This window comes from Odontesthes bonariensis, chromosome 2 (genome assembly GCF_027942865.1).
Source record: "Odontesthes bonariensis isolate fOdoBon6 chromosome 2, fOdoBon6.hap1, whole genome shotgun sequence".
Classification (NCBI taxonomy): Eukaryota; Metazoa; Chordata; class Actinopteri; order Atheriniformes; family Atherinopsidae; genus Odontesthes; species Odontesthes bonariensis.
Window position 1 is genome coordinate 13,500,807 of NC_134507.1, and position 16,355 is coordinate 13,517,161.

Sequence of the window (16,355 nt, forward strand, 5' to 3'; positions counted from 1 at the left end):
GTTAGTATGATAATTAGTTCTTACATTTTGGACCAAGAGTGTCTCCACCCTGCATACAACTCCCACAATGATTAAAAGATTGTGAAGTCCTGTTTCAGCTTGTGATTTTCAAGCTATTACACCTATGTGGCTTCTCTTTCAGGCATACAAAGCTGCGATGCAGACACAGTGGAGCTGGATTTTACAGCTCTGCTCCTGCGTTGAACAGCATCTAAAGGAGAATGCTGTTTACTTAGAAGTGAGTTGTCACTTGGGACTGTTACAGTAAATGCGACAAAGTGCACTTGTCACATCTAATTTCGCATGATTATCCCCTGTGTAGTTTTTCAGTGATGCCAAAGAGTCCATGGACTACCTTAAGAGCCTGCAAGATTCCGTTAAGAGAAAATACAGCTGTGATCGATCAAGCAGCCTACACAGGCTGGAGGATCTCATTCAGGAGTCCATGGTAAACTGACAGAGAGATGCAGTAAGAATTGTGTGCATATGTGGAGGTTGTTGTGAAACCGGATAAAGAGAACAATGATTTTTGGGTGTGTTCTCAGGATGAGAAGGAGCAGCTTCTTCAGTACCGCAGCACTGTGGCTGGCTTGGTGGGCAGGGCCAAAAACATTGCGCAACTCAAGCCCAGAAATCCTGAAACTCACCTTAGATCCTCCATCCCTGTTAAAGCAATCTGTGATTATCGTCAGATCGAGGTATTGTCATCCGTGCCATAATAACATGTAACACCACATTTTTCTTTTCCACATTTATTTCGAAGATTTGGTTGTAAATCTGTGATGTGGTTGTGTCACATCCCTTTTAAGATTACCATTTATAAAGATGATGAGTGCGTGTTGGCCAATAACTCTCACCGGGCCAAGTGGAAAGTCGTCAACCCGGCAGGAAATGAAGCTATGGTGCCCTCAGTTTGCTTCACTGTGCCTCCACCCAACAAAGAGGCTGTTGACATGGCTACAAGGTGAGATATTCAGATGCTAGGATTCACTTTGTGTCTGAAGTTACCGACACCGCACCAAGTTTGAATGTCTTCTTCAGTATTGCTTCATGAATGCTTCCTTCTTTTTCTGCAGAACTGAGCAGTTGTACCAGAACGTCCTGGCACTGTGGCATCACTCCCACATCAACATGAAAAGTGTGGTGTCCTGGCATTATCTTATGGCCGACATACGTGCCATCCGCAACTGGAATGTGGCCTCGGTATGTTTATTCGTTTTGCTCTCTCTTTTGGCAGTACTCAGTCACTCACGGATGATCATTTGTGATGGTCATGCTCGACTCTGATGACTTATTAGAATCCTCAGAGCACGGTGTTTCATTTCCTCTTTCTGTTTTTCTGTTTACAACTTCAGATAAAGACAATGTTGCCAGGTGAGCATCAGCAGGTCTTGAGCAACCTGCAGTCCCACTTTGATGAGTTCCGGGAGGACAGCGAGGAGTCAGAGGTGTTCACAGTGGCTGACGGCGAGCAGTTAGAGAGGGATGTGGCAGCCTGCAAAGAGTACTACCAGGAACTGCTCAGATCCGCAGAGAGAGGCAAGTCTCAAATTCCCTTCCCCTCCTTCCCAACAAAGAGCAGCTGAAACGCCACAAAGCAAGGAAAACACATGGGTCTTTAAGCCTTTAAAGCTTTATGCTAAAACCTTTGGGAATTCTGTCTTTTTTGTCTGAATTAAGAGCAGGTTCTAAAGACATGGTTGGCTTGACTGCAAATTTAAAGCAAAGTGCTGGTATGTTAATGGGATGTGTTTTATATGGAAAATTTGAAAGATAAAATAGAGAATTTGTCAGTTATGTTGTTTCCATAGCTCTGTGACATTTAAACAGGATTTTATTTTATTGTTATTTTCCATATTTGTATATGACTGTACAAATATCCATGGGTTTTTTGCACCTTACAATGTGCTGCTGATGCCACCTAGAGGTGTTCTTTGTTTTATCATAAGCTGTTGTGATTTTCAAATGAAAGCAAAGTTGTACATGTGCTGCTTTCTAAAAAAACTGCAGCAAAACATGTTTCCTGCTTTCCTTTTTATTCAACCCTTTTTTTTCTCCTGTAAACAGAGGAACACGAGGAGTCGGTGTACAATCATTACATCTCAGAAATACGCAACTTCCGTATGCATCTGGAGGCCCACGAGGAACACCTGATCAGGCAAATCCGCACACCGCTGGAAAGAGACGACGTGGAGCAGAGTCTGCAGCGCATTACGGAGCAGGAGGTGCACATCAGAGTATTGTTGAGTTGTTTCACACATTCAGGAAGTTAACTGGTGTTGCCGTTTTAATCATCATTTTCTGCACGCCCCTTTGCAGATGAAGACAGCTGAGCTGGAGAGGTTGAAAGAGGATCTGGATGTCATGAAGGAAAAGTGTGAGCTGTTCCTCAGGCAGGCTGCAGGTTCCCCATTTGTCCCGACACTCTCCTCTGAACTCTCTGTTGTCATTCAGAGCATGAGCCAAGTGTCCTCCATGTCTTTCATTTACATGGACAAGTGAGTCTGTCCTTCGTTTGCTCAAAGAAATAAAGACAGGTATTTGTAAAAGAAAAAGTACTGAAATTAAAGAGGGTTTATTATTGCTTGCAGACTGAAAACAGTGAGTTTAGTGGTGAAGCACAGTCAGAGCGCAGAGGGTCTTGTAAAGGCCTACGAGTCCAAACTCTACGAAGAAGATGCCACGAACTCCGACATCAAATCCATCGAAAGTGTCATTTCCACCCTTAAGGTAACACGCTGCTTGGATGGAACATGTGACCAGCATTGTGAGTGTTTGTAGTTCAGCAAGGAATCATCCCTCTCCTTCTGTTCATAGCAATGGCGGACAGAAATTGATGAAAGGCAGGAGGTGTTTCATGACATGGAGGATGAGCTGCAGAAAGCTCGTGTCATCAGTGATCGCATGTTTAAGGCCCACAACGAGCGGGACTTTGATCTGGACTGGCACAAGGAGAAGGCCGATCAGCTGAGTGAGAGGTGGCAGAACATTCACTCACAGATAGATAGCAGGTTAGTGCATTTTTTATTTGTTTACTTGTTCTTTAGGCATTATATTCATTTAGGCAACTTTGTGCAAACATTATATCAATTTATGCATTGCTCATGAAGATTTCTCCATCAATTTTAGGCTGCGAGACTTGGATGGTATCTGCAAATCTCTGAAACACTACAGAGACTCCTACAGTAGCCTTGATGAATGGGTTGGAGAACTTGAAGCAGTGCAAATGAAAGCCCAAGAAAACAAACCTGATGATAGCAAGGCACTTGCTGAGCTGTTAAACAAACAGAAGGTAAGAAGGGACTGAACTTGTCCACATTTAAACGACAAAAACTTATATGTGCAAATATGTCTTAAAAATATGTGCTTTTCAGGTCCTTGTTGCTGAAATTGAACAAAAACAGAGCAGAATTGATGAGTGTCAAAAGTACTCGGAGCACTACTCATCTACAATTAAGGTAATTTACTCAAACTTTATATTTGATTTTTCTTTTCTTTTTTTTGTTTTGCTTAGGCCCCACGTATATCTTTCACAAGACAACCACTTATTCATTTCCATGAGGTGTGATACCCTGTTCGATGGAAGACAACTAGCCAGTGATTGAAATTAAGAAAGATAATGTTTTTAGTTAAAAATAGTTAACATTGCACATTTTTGCTTTTAGGATTATGAGCTTCAGCTGATGACATTCAGAGCGATGGTCGACTCCCAACATAAATCTCCTCTCAAAAAGCGGAGAATGCAGAGCTCTTCTGATGCCATTCAGCAGGAGGTAATTCTAACTAGCTCTATTCTCAACTTGTCAGCAGAAGAAGTTAGCTTTGTTTGAATAGTCCCTGCTCAGTGACACATATGGCTACATCTGGTTTATTTCTTACAGTTTATGGATCTTCGAACGCGCTACACTGCTCTAGTGACTCTAATGACACAGTACGTGAAGTTTGCCAGTGAAACGCTGAGGAGAACTGAAGACGAGGAGGTGAGCTGCCTTGAATATTACAGTATTAATCTTTTGATACCTTCTTGGCTTTCTTCATTCACAGTGGTTTGTGCAACTTTTAGGGGTTTTCAGTCATCTACAGCTATGATGCAAACTTTTACCTTCCAATAATTGCACGATTTTTAAGTCCTGTCTGTCGCATCAACATCAGCATGCTTTACTGGTATTCACTGGTTTTTCACTCTTTATCCACCTTGAATTCTTGACTCGTCGGCTCATCACGGGTGAAGAACATTTGCTTCATTGCACAAAGGAAGCAAAGGAAACTGCAGAAAAGCAGTTCACGTCTGCGTGTCCAGTCACTCCTTGCTGGTGATGGTGACTTGTTGGGTGGATACGACTCATTTTGTTCTTTCTGCTGAAAGCAAGAATCTCCAAGAGTTTGCATAGTTGTGATCGTTGACATTGACATATTATCAAAACTGTTTACCGTCTAACAAGACAGAAAAGGTGCTATTTGAAATTAAACATAGTGCTCCTAAACGTTCTTACCATTTTTAATCATTCACAATATTACTGCTCTCCTTTTTTGAAAGCGTTGCAATTCCAAACTCTTGGAGAGATTGCTTTAAAGGATCAGTGCAAATATTTTTTATGATTACATCATGTGAATCAGTGGATGACTTATTTTTTTGTATTATAGAACAGAAAGGCTTATGAAAGAGCAGACAATGCAAAAAGGACAGAGAGCATGGAGCTCCAAAATGCCAAAGGGGAAGTAGAGATTAGACAACTTAAGCAACGGGTCCAGGAGCAGGAGGCTTTGCTTGCTGAAAGGCAAGCACAGGTGGAAATGTTGGAAGGAGAACTAGAAACACAAAGAAAGACTATAGACGACCTTAACTTTCAGAAGTCCCAGCTTGAGCATGACGTTAATCAGTACCACACCAAATTTGAGATAGCAGTTAAAGATAAAGCTGCTTGTGAGCAGGAATTAAAGCACTCAAAACTCTTGATTGAGCAGTCAGAGGCCACATGTTCCCAGACCCAGAGGAAACTCGAGGACCTCTTACAGAAAGAAAACAACGGCCAAGATCTGAACACACAAAGTCCCAAACTCCAAAGAAAAACAAATGGGGAGGAAGCTGACATTGCAACTGAGGAGAAGTTACACAGTCAAGTCCAGGCTAAGGGCAATGATCTGGCTCGGCAACCTTCGGAGTTTGACAGCCAGCCAGCAGTGGAGATTCAGCTTGAGTCATCTGCAGTCAGACTGCACGATGTCCTGCAGCAGAAACTGGAGGAACTGGTCCTGATCCAGAAAAAAGCAGAAATGGCCGAGGACAAAGCTCAGAGTTATAAAAAGCTGTTAGATGACAGCAATAATAGACTGAAGAAACTTCAGATGGACATGGAGAGTGAAAGGATCCACATGAGGCAGAAATCAGAGGACCTCCAGCAGGAAACTGGGAACTTGAAGAAATCCATCAGTGATCTTCAGGAAGAAATCAGATCTCTCCAAAGAGCAAAGTCCTCATTGGAGCAAAGTGCCTTTTTCCAGAGCACTGAAGTCGAGGGTCTTAAAGAGCAGTTGAAGATCACCCAAGGCGAGCTGCAGAAGAAGATCTCTATTGAGCAGGAAAACAGCTACAAGATTAACAACTTAGAGGAAGAGTTGGCTACCAAACAGTCAGCGATAGATCAGCTGATGTTTAAATGCAATGAGCTGACTAGGATGAATGTCTCATCTGACAGTGATATTAGGGGTTTTCAGATCCAAATGGAGTCACTGGAAAAAGAGAGATCACTTTATGAACAAAAGATCAAGTCATTAAAGAGAGAGGTAGGGAGCTGGAAACAACATTTACAAACATCTAAGGAAGAAAACCTTGTTGTGAAAAGATCTGAACATACGCTGGAGCTCAAATGTAAAAAGCTCGAGGCAGAACTCCAAAAAAGTGAGATAGTTGCTTCTCAGTTGCAGAGAAAGATAGATGATCAGAAACAGATCAATTTAAAGATGGAGCAGAATCTGAAGAACGTAAAAGCTAAACTGGATCAGGTGACAATGGAAATTGAGAGCAAGGATCAGCAAATCAAAATCTTCAAGTCTCAGGTAGAGAGTACCAAATCACAAATCAGAATTATCGAGGAAGAACTAAATAAGAAATCCCAAACCACCTATGAGCTTCAAATGAAGCTGCAAGATTACAACGAAGAGGCAAAGAAAATGACTGACCTGGAGCAAAAGATTAAAACCCTCAATTCAAACAGCACACATTACGAGGAAGAAATAACAAGTCTAAAATCTGAACTGAAGTCACTTTTCACAGAGAAGAACGTATCAAATCAGAAGATCCACATGCAAAAAGCTGAAATCAACGATTTGAACGAGATGCTAAAGAAAAAAAAGGCAGAGCTGCAAAAAGAATCTGATGAGAGTCAGAAACATCTCAGACAAGTCAAAGCATTAGAAGAAGAGCTTTTTAAACACAAGCACAGTTTTAAAGGTTTAACAAGCAGCTCAGACAAACAGACAGAAATGTTAAAGCAGGAAATATTCACTCTTCAGAGTGACAAGACCGCAGCAGAAAGAAAAGTAGAGAGCTTGAATCTAAAACTTTCCGAGATAAGTTCTTCTCTTCAAAGAACCAAGGACGAATTGACTCAGGAGACCAAAGACAGAAAATCAAAAGAATCCAAAATCGTACAGCTTGAGACTGAGCTTCAGAAAAATAATCTCACCATCAAAGAAATGATGTCCAGTTCTGACAGATCCAGATCAAATCTCCAACATGAGAACACGATCCTGAAGAGGGAAAAATCTGAGGCTCTGGAGAAAACCATCACACTGGGATCTGAAGTCAGACTGCTGAAAGATAAGCTGCAAAGGGTACAAACAGACACAGAGCAAAAGCAAAAGGAAAACTCTGCTCTTCAGCTGAGGTCCCAGCAGAGGGAAGAACAACTAGAGAAGTGCAAGAAGATGCTGGAGGAGTTAAAGAGTAAACTGGAACTCCAGAAAGAGGGCTATGAGAGGCAGCTGTCACTTGTGCAAACTGAAATAGAGAAAAAAATTATTTTGCTGCAGTCTGAAATTACAAAAGAAAGCCAGCAGTCACATGGTGCTCAATTAGCTGAGATGCTCAACAAGTATTTCAAAGATGACACAAAAGTGATAAAAACAGTGCATCACACCACGGTGGAATCGAAGCAACAAAAGGACCAAGAGCTTCAAATCAAAATGGACGGACTGCATGAAGACAGAGCAAAACTTGGGCAGGAGCTGTCAAAAGCAAAGTCAGAAATAGCACAGCTTGAGACAGTTAAACTCACACTCACCTCAAAAATCAGCACTCTGCAAAGCCTTTGCAATCAGCAAACAATTGAGACTACAAAGTTTGAAAAGCTGCTGGCAGATAGTGAGCGCAAACTGGCACTGAAAGAAAATGAAGCAAAAGCTCTTCGGGAACAAATAGAGTTGTACGCCAGAGAGGTGAAAAGCCTTCAGGAATCACTTACGACATTCACTGTCAAAGAGATGAAAACCAGTCATCAGTATGTGACAAACAGCAAGGCAGACGTCCCCATGGTGAAGAAAATGGCGTCCGTCAATAATGGTGCAAAGTTCAGCATGGAAGAAGAAATTCCCAAAATGAAAGAGGTATGCATTAAGTTAGTTAAGGTTTTCCACAGCACAATTTCAACTTGTTAACTCACAAAGTATATTTGAATATGATGCATTCTTTTATATTTTCTCACTAAAGATGTTGAACTTAAAAGTTCTTCCAATGTCATATTCACAGATGGCATCAGTGGAAAGAGGAAACGTTCGTGAAGGAATTAAACAAGTCAAAGACGGCGACTCTTATTCTAAATCTCTCACCCTCCAACAGAAGGACAAGCAGCATGTGATTTACAAGGACAAAATGTCATCTGATTTTCCCGTTTCTGTTACAACACATGGATACATGGCTCCAAGTGGACTAACAGGCCAACAGTCACATCAATCTAACCTCAGTAAAACAAGAACGTATCAAATCAGAGAAGTTCATGAAATTGTAAACACATCAGAGAACAATACATCAGAATGTGACAGAAAACTAAGCATGACAACTTCCCAAAAGCTCACAGAATTTAAAAGGAGTACAAATATTCAATATTTGATCAAATTTAAGCTCTTGGATGGAGAGGTTTTGCGAAAGTTGGAAATGGGCCTCATCACAATGGAGCAGGTGCACGCCTCGCTTGCTCAACACAATGACAAACCAACTGCTGTTGCTGGAGTTTATGCGGACTCCAGCAAGAAAAAGATGTCCTTCCTAGAAGCTGCGGAAAAGGGCTTCCTTGCAAAGACCTATGCTCTCGAGTTTCTCGAGGCTCAGGCCGCAACAGGTACTCTTACAGATCTGGCCACAGGACAAAAGCACCCAGTTGCTGAGGCTCTGGAAAGGGGAATTATAGATGCAGGTCTGAAAGATAAACTGATGGAGGCCGAGAAAGCTGTTAGTGGCTACATCTTTAAGGGCAAGAAACTCTCCCTGTTTCAGGCAATGGAGGACAGGATTTTAGATAGATACAAAGGCAAGAAGATCCTTGAGGTCCAGGTTGCTACTGGAGGGCTAATAAACCCAGAGACCGGTGTCAGAGTATCGGCTTACCTTGCTTTAGATCAGGGTCTTTTGAACAAAGAGACTTTGCAGAGTCTGTATGATCCAGTGAGTAACCCCAAAGGTTTCCACAACCCTGACAGCGGACAGAAGGCATACTACTCCGAAATACTCAAGATGTGCTTGTATGACATAGATGGCGGTGTGTTTCTCTTCCCATTCGGTGACCGACACCTAACAAACACATCTCCCATGAGTCCTCACAGAGTGTCAGTTGTAAACAGCAGCTGTGGATCTGAAATGTCAGCATACGAAGCCTTCAAGGGGAAACACATCGACAAGAGGACGTATCTGTTTCTGTCACAGCAGGAGAATGAATGGCAGGAAAAATCCATAGTTGACCCTGATGGAAGCGCACGTCACGTCATGACCGATGCCAGAAGTGGCCGACAGCTTTGTCTTGAGTCTGCCCTGAGTCAGAGGTTTCTTGAAGCATCTGAGCTCAAAAGCTATCGCAGCGGTCTTTTAAATATCTATGAAATTGCAGACATCATATTTTCAAGGATGGTTGTAGTTGAGGATGTTAACGGCACCATTGCCGGCCTCTGGGACGTCACTCGAAGAATGAGGCTTTCAGTTCTTCAGGGCTTCCAGCAAGGCTTTACTGATAGAGCCACGACCTTACGATTGTTAGAGTCCCAGGCCTGCACTGGAGGATTTTGTGACCCCTCCACCGGGGAGAAAGTTCCCCTCGCTGAGGCTCTCCAAAGAGGTCTTGTAGACGAAGCACTGAATCAACAGCTCCAACAGTTTGAGCAGGCGTTCAATGGCATCATTCACCCTAAGACTGGGAAGACTTTGGCAATTCCCCAGGCTGTTCAGGAAAATCTCCTCCCAAAGGACGCCGGCTGGCGCTGTCTTGAGTTCCAGCTCCTGACTGGAGGACTGATAAATCCTGTCACTCACGACCGAGTCTCACTTGAAGACGTCATTCAGAGTGGCCTCGTTGACAAAGTTACTGCTACTGTACTCAAAGATGAGCAGTTACACACCAAGAGCCTTACCTGTCCAAAGACCAAGAGAAGAATCACATTCAAAGAAGCACTCGAAAGAAGCGTGTTCGACTGTCACACTGGATTGAGGTTACTGGAGGCCACAAAAAGTCACGGCTTTGGAGCCAAATCAACATTTCATTATGTTTGGGCATATAAATAAACATCTGTCTGTATGTATATATGAATATATGTCTATCTACAGCCTGCAGAAAAAAATGGCTGTTTGCCTGTTGATGTTACTCTAACTTCACTGTTAATTGTTTTTTATTCACATATTTCAAAACTGCAGTCGATGCGGCTCGTTTTTCTTCACGAGTTTTGTTTATTGTCTTTCTCTTTTTTTCTTTGCCTGATTATAAATAACGTACTTTAATACTGTTCTTTCCTCCTACTCTTGCAGCAACGTTAATAATCTTGTTCAAAAACCCGCCTGTTTCAATTCTAGAGATCAATTGATGAGGAGAAGAGAGAGCATGGTGATAAAGTTAGCAAATTGTTGCACTGGATGTCCGATGTGAAACGGACCGTGAGCAATGATGGGAATGCTCTGAAAGATAGTAATGCCAACACAGATGCTTCAAATAAGCCCCAGGTAATGCATGTGTGTGTATTCAATATGTCTTTGCTGAGACAACTTTAATAGTATGAGTTTATGGTGTATCATTTCTAATAAAAACATACTCTTTACTTCATGATTCAGTTTATCCCTATATGGTTAATTATATGCAGGGGGTTGCAAATAGCTTACTAGGCTTACAAATGAATGATATTGTTTACTAATATGGATTTGTTTATGTGTTTTATCACCATCACCACTCGCTGACACAACAGATCTATAAGTTGCACAAACACTTCCCCTCAAATCACAGCGAACTGAAATATTAAAACATATGTCCGACTGAGAAATCAGGTGGCCTAAAGAAAAATATTGAACTGGAATTTGAATAGTATTTAAAAAATCTGTTGGAGAATAAAGCTGGTAGTTTGATTATTATGGGTGTCACAATTCAGTCGAACCAATGTATTAAAATAGAAAAGAGATGAGTTCCTTGAAGCAGTGAAATATTATCTTCATACATTTATTATAGTCCATTTCAAATAAATCAACACCAAGAGCATCATAAGAGTCATTTAGTTTCATTTTTGTCACTAATAAAATAACAAAAATATATATCATTGTGTAACTAGCTTTTGTTACACGTTTAGCACACAATGAAAGTCTTATTCAACGATTACGGCTTAATTATGGCGGCCTAGATTCAGTCAAATCGAGAAATAATCTCTAAAAAGTGTTTCTGAGGTGTATGTAAAGGAGTTAAAAAGTATATGTAGGCACAGATTTCTCCAATATAACAATGCCATTAATTACTTGCTGGAAAAAGAACCCTAGCAATGAATCAAGTCCTGTTTGACACATTGTGAACACAAACCAAAGCTTATGTTTATTGCATAGCATCTTTGTTGGATTGCATAATATTGGTTAGAGCTTTGTATTTTAATTCAGTCAGTGATGTTTGGAGTATATAGCCTATATTTGTTTTTTACTTTTTTTTTTAGAAATAAATCAGATGAAATACGTATTTGGTTCATTTTTTTTGAATAACTCTTTTGCGTGCATGTGTATTTGTGGGTTTTATGTGCCTGTTTACTATAATCAGACTACACAAACTGGTCGTATGAAGCCAGAATCATCTCAGCTCTTATAAACTATTATCATGTCACCGGTTGGTGTTATAGGTGTCGGTTGAGGAAATGGTCACGAAAAAGGAGCAAATTGCAGAAGCACTCAGGTCCACACAAATGATGCTCAACAAACACAGTGACAAGTAAGTGTCACTCCTCTGGGCTGCATGCAAAATATCTAGTCCACTGTTCAAACTCAGAGCTGCATTCTTTGTATCGTGTCTCACAGGATGACAGAAGAGGACAAAGAGAAGATCCAGGAGCAGCTGAAGGCTCTCAGTCAGGCTTACAGCGAACTCTCCCAGCAGTGCTCAGATCAGACAACCTCTGCAGACGAGGTTGGACTCCAGGCGATTTGGTTTTACCCAGTGTATTGCATTTGTGTCTTATAATGCATTGGATAACAGTGCCACCTGATGTTCAAATGCATGACTAACCATTACCCTCTTTTCTCGAGAACAGTGTGAGCAGTTTTCTCTTGCATCTCTCATATTTACTCCCTGATATGTGATCGTTAGTGACTTGTGCAGCTGAACCCCAGAAAACTCAAGTATGCTGTAAACATGCTGAACTTTGCTAGCTTTAGTCTGAAAGTCAATCTTCATCAATGTGCCCAAGCTCTCTTAGAGTTCCACACGACAGCAGATGTGATGTATAACCTTACAGTGTGCAACGTGACTAACTACACTCTTTCTGCAAGATGCTGGACACTGCAGTCCCAGATGCATGATAGCTTTAAATGTGTTGTTTTGCTCTCCCGTTGCAACCCTGTTGCAGTCTTGCTCTTCTGCACACAGTGTTTTTAACATACCCCTGTTTGTGTAGTGGTGAGTACAGATTTTGTCTCACTTTTGAATATTTTGATTGCAAATTCAACATTAAGAATACATCTTTTGTAGTCCAAGCCAGTGAAGTAACTTATTCTGCTTTTGTTTTTCTGCAGGATTTCAAAACCAGTCATGGGACTGAAACCACTTGGGTCAGTCTCCCAGAGGCCCTCTCTCTGTCTGAGCCTCATGTCCATCCAGACTGGGATGATGCTCTAAAACAAAATCACATGCACACATCCAAACTGAACCAGTTTCCAGATTATGAAGCAAGCAAATGCATACAAACTTCACATATCTCCTCTGTGTCCCTGTCCGATATGGCAGCAGCTAGGGAAGCATCCACTTGTGAGGATCTGGTCATCAAGATGATAGAGGCCAATCAAGTCAGAGATGGAGTGAATGTGTGCTACACAGGAGACACATTGACCCTGGAGAAGGCATTTCAGTGTGGTTTAATTCCTGCTTCTGTCTATGTACAGATTCTACAGAGGCAAAAGTGCTATCAGGATGTGATGAATCCGAGCACTATGGAATGTTTGTCACCCTCAGAGCCTACAGAGCAGGTTGAACCTTATGAGGTTAATACCCTGATATTAAAGTGCCTCAGTAGAAATAAATCACTGACATCAGAGAGGAATGTTAACACTCTGAGGTCTGTGTGTGATGGTTTAGGTGATCAGGAGACCACGTCAAGGCTGTTAGGTGGTCAGATGGGTGTCGGTGACGCCAAAGAAGATGAAAAAATTGTAGCGTGTGTTGGGGATATTCCAGGTGAGGATGGGCTGAGGATGGATGCAGCTGTTCAGTGTGATTTGATGAGCTCCAGCAGCTCACTTATTGTGCTGGGACTTCAGCAGCAGTTTATGGGGATTGTGTTGCCTCATTCTGGGGAAACTGTGTCCACCTCATTCCAGTATGATCAACAAATAACCAGTGAGTTTATCAGCAGACTGTTGAGTAATAAAGGAAAAATAGCAGCATTTTACATTCCAGAAAGTTCTGAAGTTGTAGATATCACTACTGCTGTTGAAAATGGTCTGATTGACACTTACACAGCTGAGCTTCTGAAATCTGTAGAAATTCCTGATGTGATTCCTGATGTTGATCGCCTCAGTGAAATGTTCTCATCTTGGCTCACATATAAAAAAAGGGCAGTTGATGGATGGCATGCGACAGGTGATTCAGAAGTGAACCTCCCCACTCCCGCAGAGGCAGGGCAGTTATTCATATCGTACCTGATGATCAACAGTTACATTGATCCAAAATCAGCTCAGAGGGTTTTGATACTCGACAGTCAGTTAACTGAAATGACTCAAGCTTTTTTTGAAGACCCAATGTTTTCTCAAAATTTCCCTCACTCCACTCTCAATCCCAGTAATTCTTCAGAGCACGGAGATGTAACGATATCATTGCATATTAATGAGGAAACAGAGGACATCGTGAAAAACACGCAGCACACCTCTGATTCCCATGATTTTGTTTCCATTATCAGCGGCGGATTTACCTTTGCTGAAAGCTCACAGCATACACTCGGGCCTCTTCATTGTCCTTCTTTGGATGATAGAAAAAAGACCTTCACTGAAAAAAACCTCATAAATGTGGAGGCTGTAAAACAAGATCCTGTCAAGGAGCTTTTTGTGGGCGATGGCATTGATTTGAGTACCATAGAGCCTGTTGTAGTGGACGAAACCAGCAGCAACTGGACAAAGTCAGATGAAGATGAAGAAAAAACATGTGCAAATAGTTTACAACTTGAGGCTAGAGATGATGTCAGTGAACACCTTGACATTCCAGCATCTTTAGAGATTTCAGACCTTTCCACAACATGGTCTGTTAAAAGCAGAAGCATTGGCTCACCATTGACTACGATTGATTCTGAATCCTCAGTGAATTCTTGTGATCGTGTTCCACCAAACCCTAATGCTGAGTCACTGCGCAAAGAATCCAAAAATGTAGACATTAAAGCTGAGCTTTTACGCTCCGTTGGTGGGATGGAGTGTGAAAATGAGCATGAACATGCTATTCAACATCTGAAAGCCCAAATGGAGGAAGGGGGCATTTTAGATGTCACCTCTGGCAGGCACTATGACCTGGAGGAAGCTCTTAATAAGGGGCTAATAGATGAACAGACAGTACTGGAGTTGCATGACCTACAGTCAGATGAAAAAATAAGTATCTTAGGAGAGGAGGAGGACACTAAGTTTGGTCTAAAACAGACAGAGCACAGCTTTTTGAGGTCTGATTGCAATATTATTATCAGTGAGTCATTGCAGACTGGATTAGATAAACATATTAACTTTGATCCCCAAACCAGCATTTATCAAAAAGAAGGCTCCATTTGTTGCACATTTGAAGATCCCAGTGTGGGTTTAATTGGTAAGCGTGGAGCTGGAGACATGCAGCAGCCGACTGAAAGGAGGGTTGCTGTCATGGTTCTTGATTTAGTCGGTGATGAGCCTAATAACAAAGGCATAGAATATGAAGATGAGGGTGTTAATGTGGAAATATTGAGTAATTGTGTGCATCATTCTGTCCCCTCAGATAGTGTTCATGAGCTTACAATGATCTCACCCTTCTCCCGGAGTCAGGTTACAGCAGAGTGTGCTCCTCCTTCAGGCGAAGACGGTTACTCACATGTCTTAATCAATGGACAGCTGACAGGTGGAGCTGATGTATGCAGTAATGTGATAGAAAACACAGCTGAAACCACAGAGTCAGGTTCATCTAGTCTGAGCGACGGAGCTTCCAGCATCAATACCGAGCCAAAAAGCGAGTCTCAACATATTGCATTTGCGTCTCACTCTTGTAAATCTAACAGCCAACCCACTGATGGTCTTTTCAGTACGAGATATGATTATCAAAAGGGGTTTTATGCAGTTGGTGAGAGTGAATCAGGCACATCTTTATCATTGCACAGTGATTTGTGTGGGGAAACTAAATTGGAGAATGACGCAAGTGCTGTTGACTCACATTTGGACAGCGAGCCAGCTCAGAGTGAAGCTTACTCATCACCCAAGGATTTAGTTGAAAGTTCCCTCATCTCTGTTTCTAGATTTAATGGTTGTATTAGCATAAACAATGCAGAAGATGGCAGCAGAAATGCATCACCTCTGCAAGCAGCGCATGATTCCCAAAGTGATTTCATTACTGAGTCTGAGCTCAGCTGCTGTAAAAATGCTCAGAGTGCATCAGTTTGTGAAAGACTTCCACAACAAATTGACTCCTCCTCTCACTCACCTGCTGCTGTTTCTAGTGACATGAATGCAACAAATACTGTTGGTCACGGGAGCTGCGATGCAGAATTTGATATAGATTCAGAACTGACAAATAAAGATTTGATAAACTCAAACAATAGTTGTGGAGGTGATGGTGAGTTACACACTGAGAGACTTTCCCCAGAGAGGCAACATGATCATACTTTTAAAGTCAAAAATGATGCTGAGCAGATCTGTGTGCCAAAACTAGAGAAAGACTATGTTAAAGGAAATGCGTCAGATCTAAATCCACCCTTTTCATCTTCAGACAGTAACTTGGGGCAACCTGAAACTAGAATGGGAGAAAACTTTGGATCTCATGGTCAACCAGAGGGAAAGAGATTAGATGAGTGTGTTACTGAGCATTACTGTGTAGTCACTGATTTCCTGTCAGACGTTGCATCTACTATTCCATCTTCACCTCCATCCATGTTTTCTTATGCTGTAAAGACTCTTGTTGATGACCAGGAGGAAATTATCACAAAGAATGCTAATGTCATTGATTTGCAAAAGGAACAAAGCCAAGATACTGAGAGTACTGATCCTCAGGCTTTAGATGGAGAAAGTTTTCATGAGAGTAACACACCTCATGGACTTATGGAGAGCAGTCCCATAGGTCCACTGATGGATATGCTGAAGCGAAACACCCTCACTGCAAATAGTACAAACACAGCAAAGTCAGAGGTGAAATGCCAAGAGGAAAAAGTCAGTGAAAATACAGTGGAGGCTGATGCTCCAAATATCCAGCTGCAACTCCAGCAGCTTTTTAAGGCTGTTTCCTCAAGCCAAGACTTTTCAGTGCTTCAGGAAATGATGGACACTCTGAGCACTGCTCTGGGGGCTGACTCCCAGGAGGATCGACGGCACACGCTGGAAAGCATAAAGGAGGAGAGCTCAGAGGGAGAAGATGACGAGGCGGCAGAAGATGCTGCTTTGCCTCGCCAACCATCGAGACAGGTGTCTGATAATGCCTGCAAAGAAG

General features: G+C 41.9%; 1 protein-coding gene across 3 annotated transcripts in view; it reads left to right on the forward strand.

Annotated features, from left to right (window-relative positions):
• The window catches only part of dst (dystonin), a 99,880-nt gene that overhangs the window by 39,472 nt on the left and 44,053 nt on the right, over positions 1-16,355 (forward strand). For 2 of the 3 annotated variants that reach the window (XM_075477996.1, XM_075478014.1), the window contains 18 exons: positions 143-238; positions 323-448; positions 546-698; positions 810-964; positions 1,077-1,203; positions 1,356-1,539; positions 2,068-2,225; positions 2,320-2,498; positions 2,592-2,730; positions 2,818-3,011; positions 3,130-3,292; positions 3,375-3,458; positions 3,666-3,773; positions 3,882-3,980; positions 10,052-10,198; positions 11,344-11,432; positions 11,519-11,627; positions 12,233-16,330. In XM_075477996.1, coding sequence (XP_075334111.1) covers positions 143-238; positions 323-448; positions 546-698; positions 810-964; positions 1,077-1,203; positions 1,356-1,539; positions 2,068-2,225; positions 2,320-2,498; positions 2,592-2,730; positions 2,818-3,011; positions 3,130-3,292; positions 3,375-3,458; positions 3,666-3,773; positions 3,882-3,980; positions 10,052-10,198; positions 11,344-11,432; positions 11,519-11,627; positions 12,233-16,330 — 6,408 coding nt within the window. The remainder of the gene's footprint in view (positions 1-142; positions 239-322; positions 449-545; positions 699-809; positions 965-1,076; positions 1,204-1,355; positions 1,540-2,067; positions 2,226-2,319; positions 2,499-2,591; positions 2,731-2,817; positions 3,012-3,129; positions 3,293-3,374; positions 3,459-3,665; positions 3,774-3,881; positions 3,981-10,051; positions 10,199-11,343; positions 11,433-11,518; positions 11,628-12,232; positions 16,331-16,355) is intronic. The other variant, XM_075478006.1, reaches the window with a different exon arrangement.